The sequence below is a fragment of the Numenius arquata genome, chromosome 16 (genome assembly GCF_964106895.1).
Source record: "Numenius arquata chromosome 16, bNumArq3.hap1.1, whole genome shotgun sequence".
Lineage (NCBI taxonomy): Eukaryota > Metazoa > Chordata > Aves > Charadriiformes > Scolopacidae > Numenius > Numenius arquata.
In genome coordinates this window covers 10,755,131-10,766,838 of record NC_133591.1, presented here as the reverse complement: position 1 = coordinate 10,766,838, position 11,708 = coordinate 10,755,131, and the positions used below count along the sequence as shown (strand labels likewise).

The window sequence follows — 11,708 nt, the reverse complement described above, 5'->3', positions numbered from 1 at the left end:
CCAGCAGAAAGAAGAGCATTTCACTAACCTCGAATCTAGGGGTGACAGAAGAGGGATGGGGGCGGGGGACACGCAGACACAACACTCAGCCTTGCTGCTGCTTTTCCTGCATGGGACAAATTCTTCCCTCCAGACACACAGGCATTGCTGTGTGTTTTACTCTTATACACTGCTGGAAGAAAGGCAAGACTCTAGCTTTAGTTTGACTATACTAAGTGAGGAAACTGCTCAAGAGGGCACCGGGATAGCTTGTTTTAGTCATCTTTGCAATAATTCTCTACAGCTTCTTGGCCACCTGGATGCCTTACTGAAACTCCTCAGCCCCTATCTCCTTGCAAACGAGTCCTGGGACAAAAGGATTTTGGAAACCCCCAAATGCGAGATGCAAACAGCCTGGGACTGAGAGTTTGGCAGCTCTTTAAATACTGCTCTCGCAGCTCCTGTGCTTTCTTACTCCTGCTGGGAAAAAAAAACCACTGCAGAACACATTGATTCATCCAGACCTACACTGACATGGCCAGGGCAGCCACCAGTTTGGCCATTGTTTGTGAAATGCACTGGGGGTTGTTGTGCAAGGAGACAAGGAAGCGAAGGTGTCCCATGCTACCACGTGCAGTAATGCCTCTTTGCCTACTGTAGACAAGATCAACGCTCCAGAGCAAATATTATCTCATTTACAATTTTCTTTCAGTCTTTTCATTGGGAAGGGTCTTCCCCATTCACCAGCAGGCGTATGGGAACAGAGGGTACTGGCTCCACTCTGCCATGGTCCCATGAGCATGTCCTGGAGCCCCCTGTGTATTGTACTCTGTGGAGAAGGCCGAGTAGCTCATTGCCCTGTATTGGCTGTGGGAAGGCACCATCCACTGGCCGAGGCCTTGCTCAGTGCCATAGGGACTGTACATGGGCGCTCGGGCCCCGGGTTTCCCGACAGAGTCTAGAGCCATGTTCACCACTCCTGTGTAGTCCTGGGGAGGAGGCAGAGGAGGGGGGAGCGGAGGCAGGTTGGTGAAGCCCTCTGGGAGCTGTTTGGAGTCATGCTCGGGCACTGTGGCAAGATCCAAGGGGTGGCACCTTGCCCGGAAATCGTTCAAGGCCACGGCGTCACGGGTGGGAAGCTGCTGGCTGTCCCCGGCTTCGTGGTACCTGAGCCCCGAGGGCAGAGAGAAGAGCAAGTCAAACCTACCGCAGCGGAAAACCACTGAAAACCCACACAGATCCCCTGGGGAAAGGCAGGGCAAGCTCTTTGCATGCTCTCTTCCCCTTACCTACTGCTTCATCTTACTGTTCGTGTGCATTTTAGTCCAACTTGTCACACAGAAAAACTAAATGCCCAAGAAAGTAAGCCCAGACAACTCTAGTTCTGGCTCAGTCCTACTCCAGGCTCACTATAGCTCATGCCTGAATTTGCAATGATAAGAAGGAAGAGAAAAAAAATAAAAATCACTGGAGTCCTGCCACTCTTCCAACATGCTTCCTTCAAAGGACGGGCAAGCTCTGCAGTACACAGAGCTGGCTGGGAGAGCATTTCAGGACAGGGAAATAGAGAGGAGTCCCAAGACATGAGTATGTCCAGAATCAGTGGGTTTGAAGTAACACAGAAAGGCTTTGTTGTGGAGCTATCTCCATGCTAATCTAGCACCCGTGACCCAGGTACGCTGTCCAACAGAAAGGCATCCCTCCTCACTCCCGCTGGCTGTTTTTCTTAGGAAATATCCAGTAGAAGAGGAGGAATCCCACCAATTAAAGGGTCGCTTTGGACAAGAGCACCGGGAGGTAGGACTCACCGATATGTCTGATAGGATGGCGTAGGCACTTGCTGCTCTCTGGCCAGACCCTCCCTCTGGTCAGCTGGCACAGGCGACGCTGCAGGAAAGGCATGGCTGCCATTCTGCTCCGAGACCCAGAAGGGGTATCCGCTGCTGACCACGATGGGGTTACTCTCTTCCTTCACATCTGCATTCTCATCTTTCTCAAAATCTGACTCACAGTGGGGAAAAGAAAGAAAGAGAAGAAAATGAGAAGGGGGAAGAGAGAGCCAGAGTTCACAACGGTCTATTGGCAGCTGCAGTAATCACAGGACGGTGGAAGGAAACACTAACACCTCCTCTGCAGTCATATTGCCTTAAGGGACTCGCCCTTTGCAGCTTTTTTCTGCCCTTACACTGTGATGTTTGGTCCTGCCCTGTCCTCTCTCCTTAGCTGTGCTACCACAAGCAACACTGTGTACTGCAGCAAGGAATTAACAAGCTTAAAATCAATCAAACAGAAAGAGTAAAGATTTTTTTTTTTAAATGGTATCAGTTCCCCCATCCACACCACAACCCAGCTGCACAAACAGCACTGCTGGCACAACTGCGCCGTCCAGAATCAAGAAGAAAGCAACGGGTGATACTACAAGCTCATATCACTATTGAAGAGAAGTGTTACGAAAGCACAGCCTAGGATCATACGTGGTCACAAAGCATGGCCAGGCTGGGAGGCTGGCGAGAGAGCTGATGAGTAGTCAGTAACGACAAGCGACTTGAGAGCTGGCTCCTGTGGATCATTGCTAGAGAGTCAGAGACTCCAAGCCATGCACAGCTCTCTTTAGGGACTCCATCCAGGCCACTTTCTCCAGACAGGGGGCTACGTTGCTGCTTCTTTTCCTTTCCATGGCCTGGACACTGTTTGGAACCAACTCTCTTTTTGTTTGTTGTGATCAATATTACCACGTTCCTCGGCACCGGACTCCTTTTCCTCAGGCAGTTTCCTCTTCTGGCCCTTGGCTGGACTAGGCTTCTGGCACTTGGCTCGTCCTTCCCTGGAAAGAAACAAGAGACATGAGGGTAGCTTTTATGTAAACTTTTTGCCGAGATAAACACGCAAGGGATGTTGGGCAAATCCTGGAAGACAAAAAGATGGGATGAACATCTCTGACATTCTGTGACTTATACCTCTCCTAGCAAAGCACCCTGACGGGCCCTCGGGGAATACATCTGCCATAGCGGAATTGCAGGGTTACCCATGCCGCCTGGCACCAGTGTGTGCTTCCAGCGAGAGCCCTCGCCCCGCAGGAGACTGGGGATAAATCAATAAAGGGGATAAACCCACTTCAGGTTGGCACAAAAGGCACAACCAACATGGAAACTGAGCACCAGAGGCTTTGGCTCGGAGTTTGTTAGTGTAGCCCAATGTTGGATATACATAATATACACACAGGTAGGTGTATAGCAGGCTGGGTCTTTCATTTGAAAGCAGCTTTTCCCTAAATGGAAAATGAGTCTAAGCTTAGTCAGAAATTATCCTATTAGGAGAAGAAAAAAAATCCATGACATTTTCAAAGTTTAAGTAAGAAAGAGTCAGTTTTGGCCTTTTTCATCAGGAAATGAGATTTTTTTTTCAGGCATAAAATAACACAAACCAAAATCTCAGATATTTTCATAACATTTTCTGCTTGGAAAAAAAACATTTTTTCCCCTCTCTATTGCCAATTTATGGTTGCATTTGAGCTTTTTGTTTTTCTTTTTAAGTCTCATCCACTAGCTGCCCTCAGACCAGACAGATCTCACTGGTATTGGTATCCATCTTCCCTCTTGCAGACAAAATCTCCTGTTGGAAGAGATGCTTTTCCACACACAGGGAAAGGAGACGAGGGAACCTCCAAGTGTCAGAATCAAGCTGATCTCAAAGAGACACAACGATCTACTGTGGTTGCCTGTTATCACTCCTATTTACATGTCAGACTCCAGCCTAGCTCCAACTTGCAAAGGAATGCAGGTCTCAAATTTGTCACACTTCCCACATTTCTGTAGGAAATCCTGTATCCTCTCCCACTCCCCAAGTCTCTCGGGAGGAGGCTGCACAGGGAACATCCCTCTGAGATACAGGCAAATGCAGCATGCACAACACAGCAGGCTCTGCAGAGCTGGCTGGTACAGTTTTGCTCAATGGCCTGGGGTAAAATTCACAAGTGAACTCCAGTTATAAATAAATTAAGATGAAAAAACAGTTTACCTTCGAGTGTTCTTCCCATGCTCGCGGAAACCTTTAGCAAATGGATTGTTGTCAATCTTGAGCTTTGTAATCTTAAAATAAAAGGAGCAAATTCAGTGTCATGGTGACTGGTTGAGCTCTTTACTGTTTCAAGACCTTCATCCCAGTATTTATCACAACAGCTTATCTGAGGGTTTTGGGCATGCCCTTGCCACGGCATCTGAGCTCTCACAGCAGCTCCCACTATTGATTAGGAGCTGACATACAGAGAGAAGTGACTTTGCCAGAGCCAGCCGGAATTTGGGCGGGATTCATCTGACTAGAGAAGCAGACAGGGTCAGTACCTACTATCTGGCATTTGCCCATACTTTTTATTGCATTTAGGATTCCATTAGTCACTGACAGTGCACTTAATACAATTAAGGTGCATGATTCTCTTCATCCCACAGTAGGTGTTTTCCATAGGAACTATAATGTGCCTGTTTCTTTCCACTGTTCATCAAAGGCACCCAGGGTGACCAACTTGGAAGAAGACACCTTTCTCTGCAAGATTTCTAAGAGTATTTAGCAACGTGTCCAAGAGCAGCACCTGCCCACTATACCTGCTCATTCTGGTAGGCAGTAACAGAAGTGAAGACAGTCTCGGGGAAGCTGAAGACTTGGAAGATGCTCCAGCGGACACTGAAGAGGTCATCTGCCTGCACAATGTGGAAGCGAGGCTTGTAACGGTGCATGGAGTGGAGGATGATCTGGCACAGAGACAGACAAAGGAGAAAGTTTTCCATGTACAACCACTGCCAACACGCTCTGCAAAGTCTCCTGTGGAGACTCCCAGGACATCCATTTCAAATGAGGGATGTCTGGTGGGACTGGTGTCTCCACCATGCCTCTATGGTGGCAGTACAGACTAAAGCCTTCCCTTGCAGGGAGTTAAAAGAGCGCAAGGGCTGGGCTGATGAAGGAAGAGAGGGCACTTGCAAGGGCTTTAATTTCCACATGATCTAATTTCTCACAAATCTCACTTCCCTTAACATACATCTGCAATGAATTCCAAGAGAGCACAGCACAAAGGCCAGCTACAACCTACATGCCCGTGTTGGTCCAGAGTGTTGTTGGTGAGCTTCAGTTTTTGGAAGGAGACGGGTTCCTTCATCCAGTGGCTGCCAGGAGCTGGGGAATCTGGGTGGACGTAGGTGCGACAAGGGAGCTGGGGCTCTGCTTTTCCAGCAACTTCCCACTGATCTTTATTCCACTGTGAAGGGAAAGACAAGAAATCTAGAGTTTTAAAAAAAATGACTTTCATTATAGGAAAACTCCAGCAACTTTGCTTCACTGTTTATTTAGTGGACTCCTCTGAAGCACAGTCCTGACAAGAAGCAGATTCTCTCTTATAAGCCATGATCATGTTACCAAAATAGCTCCAAGTTTAGGCCTCATTTTTCCTCCCTTTCTCCCAATGGCTGTCAGAGAAGTCTGACGTTAATCATGATTAAAACTGTACTGCTTACAATGAAAATTAGTTACCTTTCCAGCTGCTCCCCAAGCAAAACTGACAAATAACTCCAGAGAGGCATAAAATCCACCAATTACTTCTGAACTTTGTCCAAAGACAATTTATTTATCAGCCTGGCCAGTGAAGCATAAAGATTAATCTATTTCAAATGAAGATGGAAGGACAGTATGATTTCTATTATTTAAAGTACTTACCTTGTACCTGAAGTTGTCCATTGGCACAAAATCTACCAGCATGAGGTACTTGGCATATGGGATTAAGCCAGAGACTTTGATTTTACATTGTGGAAACATTCGTCTGAAGGAGAAAAGAAATATACAGTATAAGGGTTTCTCTATAAAGTGGATACTGTCTAATCATCAAGCAGCAGGTAATGTTTACTCACTAGTGTGCCACGTTCTGGTAGCAGTATTACTACAGGCCAGCTATTGCACACTTTTACCATTTTCCTGATGTATTGTCTAATCCTATGGGTTTATACGGAATAGGCACTAACAGGGCAGCAGGCACTGATGGCCTGACATCGTTACTGCTTTTGTTCTTCTGATTTCTGTAACACAACAGTGGGAAACTTAAAAGAAAATATTTGGAATTTGCACGTAGTTCCTAGCCTTCTGCAGCTATCGCAGACCTGGAGGATAGATTAGAGCGTTTTCTAGTGTGGGTAGAAAACGTGCTCTCATCTAAAAGCACATCTAGCTTTCCGTTCCAGTACTCCCTGCCACCACTTTCATCTTCTGACTCTGCAAAAAAGCTTTGACACCTACCTCCCTACCCAAAGGGATTATTTCAGCTCACAGCAGCTTTGACATAATACATTACAATTTCATATTCTTTCACTGCAAGCTCCACAATGCATGACTCATTTAAACTTCAGAGTAGTCTGCACGAACAAATCATTACTATTCTACGCCATGTTCTCGTCTGCAAATGCAGACTCAAAACCAGGTATTTACTGCCCAACTGCTGCTGCCTGTGACCGAGGCAAAGGAAGCCCAGGGCACTTTGCAGAGCAACCTCGCAGCAACAGGAAGAACATCAGTGTTAAGTGCTGAGATAAGGGTATAGAAGATTTCTCAGCACATCAGCCCCACAGTGACCTTTTGCACTTCACAGTTTGGACTTCTACAACATCCTGAAAGTGCAGTTCTTCTGCCAGAGGCAGGGAAATGTGCATAATTGGCTAAAAAACTAGTTTAAGGGCCATCATTCAAAAAATGAGCTCTCAGAGATTTTGTTAACAGCTTGGAGAGGTGTGGAGTGGGCACCTCACCTGCCGGATTTGGTGATGATCATCTCAGTTCCTATCTGATGAAACTTCATCCAGAGACCCATGTCCTCCAGGGTGACCACAATGGAGCTCTGCGGGTAGGGCTCCAGGCTGGGGGAAGGAAGTGCCTCACACGGCGCTTTCACGTCTACCGGGAGAGAGAGAAAACAGTAACTTCAGACAGGCAGGAGGGGAGCCAGCGTGAAGCTGCCTCTCCTGCTCTGAGACAGGGCCCTGAGATGCAGCACCCACACCAGCCCTCCCATTACCCTCCAGTGCTAATGAATTTCACATGCTGTTGTAACAGACAGGGTCCCTACAGCTGGCCATCACTCCTCCCAGCCGGCCACGGCCCGTCTCAGCCCCAAACCACCGTGCAGAGCACGGTGTCGGTTCAGCTCAGGGAGCTGAATGCCGTGATTTCACCCAGGAAGGTCCCTGGTGCTGCTGAGAACGAGGGAGTCTGTGCCACAATACACCTCTTAAAGAAAACCCACTATTTTCCTTCAAAGGCTTTTTGTTACTTAGTTGTAGTAGTAGTAGTAGTTACTTACTTTTCTTACTTATGCCTCAGAAGGCATAAAGGCTTTTCCAACAGGTTTCTTTTTAGCTGTTAAGTTCTTTTGTAGGGATTTGTGTGTTGAACAAACTCAACCCGACTTCCTTTGTTCCAAAACTCATACTGGCAGGTAGCCACCATCCACTTTCATTCCTGTCCTCGTTTGATCAGTGTTACACAAAACACTTTACTGAGAGAATAAAATGAGAGCCAAAGGGATTGGAAAGATTTTGAGTGCACCAGTGGGTAATGGGAGAAAATGACAGGTAGGTGGTAGCACGGATGGAAAATCTCTTCAGAGGACAAAGAAGGGACAAAACAGGAGACCTAAATCCAAGTGAGGGCAAGAAAGGGAGGCGAGAGCCAGATCATGGAATATTCTGAAAAGAGGACAGCTGGTCTGAACTAGACTTGGAGATGGAGATGATCGAGGAGCCTGTGACGGCGGTGGAAGGTGCCTCTTCAGTAACACACCATGGCAGATCAGAGGAGCTGCCTGCAAGATGCCTGCACTTCCTATTACAGGCAGAGTTAGAGGACTAACTATAGTCTTGGGGAAGAGGAAAGGGAAACTATTCTGGAGGAACTATCTTTGCACCTCTGTAAAGCTGTTTGGATTAAAAACCTCCTATAGGCGCTCTTAACTATTTTGTAACACAAGATTGCTGCTGCCATACTGAAAAGCCCAGGCAAAAAAAGAAAACAAACAGTTCCATTTTAGGTCAAAAAATGTGACCTGTCATAGCTACTGGTGGTCTGATATCATACCCAGCAAGGTTTTACTAACATTGCCCTGTGGTCTGAAGGAGGTACAGAGAAGCCTGCCCAACTCGGGGGGCCCCCACGCAGCAGTGCTGTCCCCAGCTCAGCCCCTGGCAGGACACTTCTGCTGGGTGACGTGATACCAGCCACACGCGGCTTTGTTTGCAAGGGATGTTTTTCTGCCTCTCAGCCTGATCAGATCCTATTCACAGCATATCAGAAATAAGGGAATTTCCACCTTGTTACAGCTTTCCTGAGTAACATCTTCAAAAGAACAAGCACGAAAAGTAGACAACTACTTCCAGAGAAATCAGCTTTTTTCAGAAAGCGACATCTTTCCACAAAACCAACCCAATGCAAGTCTAAGAGGTTCTTCCCACAGTACTAGGAAGTAAAAAACATTTAAACATAATTTTGTCAGTTTGTAAAGGTCTCTAGGCATTTAAAAAAAATATCCTCGACCTTTTTTCTGCTTTGATCCAACATTAATGAACTGGCTAAGAAGTGACACCTAGTTTGCTCACTAAGATTAGCCTGTTAACATCTTCTTACTAAAGCTTCCCCCATATCCTCTTGCAGAGACATGAAAGCTGCCATGAGCCGATGCATTCGGTAGCTCAGTGCAGCACATGTATCAAAAGGAGTTACAATAAAATTGGGCTGATTTCCCACAGGAGTCATCCAGTCACAAATACATGCAAACAGATTTTGATTAGCTAGACAGATGCTCACTCCTTCCCCAAATGAATTTTACAATTAACATTTTTGTAAGCAAATTCCAATGCCATTAAATGAGACTACAACAAGGCAGATCTCAGGAGTCCTTATTGAGGGGAGACTTCCAACGAAATGAAGAGGAATTGAAGTGAAAGGGGTTCAATACTGAATTAAAAATCAAAGGCAGATGTTATAATCTGGGTTTTAACAAAATGAGTCCACAATGCACCTGTATGAGCAAGATGCCAGGGGAGATGGGGAAAAAGAGCTGCGCGTACAGTAAACATTGCAACAAAGATTTCAAAATTTAGTTAATGTCTTTCACCCTGCAGGTTCTGTATGCACCTTCTGAGGCTGAAAAACAGGACATTAACAGTTTGCATGGGGATCTGGACCCCAGAAAGGGTGTGAGCTTGCTAATGGAGCCACACAGCCGACTACACAGTCGTGTGCAATCGGCTTCAGAGGGATTCTGCAGTGGTAGATCCATTTGTAGGATCCACTTTGGATGTTCTTTGCAGAGCCAAAGGCTGGCTTGCAAGGCACTTTGAATTCACTCTTAGTTTGTGCCTCTGTAACTAATGCCAAGACTCACACACATCTCCCTCTCGCAGACACCAGCACATTGGAACTACAGCACGAAGAGGTTTATGGCAGGGTGTCCAAGCACTGAGCTGAAAATGTTAAATCTCCACTTCTGTTGTTTCCTCTTCTATGTAATTTATTTTTTATTTCAAGTATTACTTGAAAGAGATTTAAATATTTTCCAATAATTTTAGTTGTAAGTTATTTTAAAAATATTCATTATTATTATCATTGTGGTGGTAACACCGCATGCGGCACACGTTAAAACATACTATATATGCCAAGATAAGATTGAAAAGGAAGATAGCTGCTATGATAAAGGCACTGAAAATTAAGCGAACTTCAATCTATTCCATGCTTGATTTTAAAGTCCTTATGCAAATAAGAGCAGTTTGTTCTTTGGTTTCTATATCTAGAATAAACTGTACAGGACAGGCTTTCCTATCTTGGAGATGGAAAGGAGAGAAAGAGAAATGAGAGTCCATTCAGTAATGCTGAGCAGGGGGATAAAATCTTTGTGTAGAAGATGCTGGAGTATAACCCACTCACCTAAAGCAGTCCCTCAATTAATTGTCATTTACTGAGACAATGTTATGAAGCCAGAAAATCCGCTGCAGACTTCCCACAAAGTATGGGACAGGGTTTACAATATTGGGAAAACTCCAACAAGGCAAAAGGTTTGCTTCTTACCTTCACTAAAATCAGTTATTATTACATTTGTTGCTGTTATTTTCTGCGTGAAGAAGTCCAACACTAACAGCTATCCCGTGACCATGGGGAAGAAATGTACATCAATATATAAAGCTATCTGAAAAATTAATCTTGCCAACAACCAAAAAAACCCTCCCTGTTCTCTGATCTTATAAATGTCAGTAGAAACACCACAACCATCTGGAGGGAACCTCTTTTCTCAGAACCAGGAAGCTTTTTGGCAATAATTAAAGAATGGTGTTTCTACAAATGAAATGGCTTCACCTCTCAAATGCACCCAGTCATCATGGAATATTTCTGCCATGTGGGGTCATACACCAGAAACAACTCAATAAGAAAATGAGGTGACTTCTGCAGTAGTTGGAATCTTTAATGTGATAAAATACCGTACTACGGTCTGTGATTTTTTTCATTGTTGCTCTTTTGCTTTCAAGTCAAAATTCTCTTGAAGTGGCAGAAATCAGTATGAATCAGAACAATACAGTATGCACTGCTATATAAAAACCCAAAACAATGGTGAAAGTGAAGATTATCTGAGTCACTGCACATGTATTTTGCTTATGAATGAAACAGTACACTGCAGGGGTAGAGAAAGGAAGCTGAGAATACCCAGCCACCTCGAACATGGAACCACACACCTAAACTAGGTAAGTAGTTGTTTCCTTCCAGTGTAAAGCCCAAGACTAAATTTGGGGTTCAGTTATAATGACAAATGTTGCGCCCCTGGACTGGCACTTCATTTCCCAATGCATATCTGTCATTGTGCCCAATCGGATCACTCCCCATGCAGAAGAGGTTAACGGCATGTTATGAGATGGGCTGATGAAGTAAAACATAAATAAAACCCTAAGGAAATCACAAAAATCCTGTGTTTGGGCATGAACCTGGTAGAGGTGGGGTATGCCTGCTTGGGGTTTATACTTTCAAAGGGTGGAGAAAAACCAGAGAAAAACCAGATAGTTTGTACCAGAACTATTATTAGCAACATAATTATTTCCAAACCTTCTGTGGCCTTCAAAGTGAAGGAACTCAGGGTACTTTGCAGACAATATACAAATAACACCTCCAGCCTTCAGTGAACGATCACACTGCACAAGGTGATACAAATAAGGGAGTTTTTGTGAGTAAACCTTCGTTACCTTACAAAAGATCTTCCAAGGCTCACAAAGAACACTCAAACCGCAATTTCTCATCTATTCCTACAAAAAAACCCGACCATTTTTGAAATCCTCTCCAGCCACACACACGTTACTGTAAATGCTGCTAACCCTTCAGGAGCACTTCTTGTCTTTCTAAAATGACAGTATGCTCTTGGTGTAAGGCTAGGATCTTTCCGCACAGTAAGGAAAAGGAGGGAGTCCCTTACTTACCTGGTAAAGCTTGCATTTTTCCATGTACCGTGGAGTCTAGGAGCTTGCCCGTCCGAGACAACCACCAGAGTTCTTACAAGGGAAGCCAAAATAGTCCAGTTCAAAAGCAGGTCTGATTTCCTGAAGCAAGCAAAAGCCCTTCCCTTCTGAGATCCAGTGTCAAGAGTGACTGGGATGAGGATGGGACTCCAAGCGCAGCTAGCCAAGGTGAGTTCCTGTTTTATGGAGGCTAATGAGCAGGGAGGA

General features: G+C 45.2%; 1 protein-coding gene across 1 annotated transcript; it reads right to left on the bottom strand.

Moving 5' to 3' along the window:
* Positions 1-719: 719 nt before the first annotated feature.
* Positions 720-11,478, bottom strand: LOC141472560 (T-box-containing protein TBX6L). The gene is made up of 9 exons (XM_074159697.1): positions 11,463-11,478; positions 6,762-6,906; positions 5,683-5,785; positions 5,063-5,227; positions 4,578-4,724; positions 3,997-4,067; positions 2,712-2,803; positions 1,788-1,980; positions 720-1,146 (listed from the first exon to the last, which is right to left on the bottom strand). Exons 1-9 carry the CDS (start codon positions 11,476-11,478, stop codon positions 720-722), a joined length of 1,359 nt encoding a protein of 452 aa, XP_074015798.1.
* Positions 11,479-11,708: the final 230 nt, after the last annotated feature.

Coding starts and splice junctions, on each gene's coding strand:
- LOC141472560 (XM_074159697.1), bottom strand. Junction 4,725..5,062: donor CTCTGGACCAACACGGGCAT/GTAGGTTGTAGC, acceptor TCTCTGTGCCAG/ATCATCCTCCACTCCATGCA. Junction 4,068..4,577: donor CTGCCTACCAGAATGAGCAG/GTATAGTGGGCA, acceptor TTTTATTTTAAG/ATTACAAAGCTCAAGATTGA.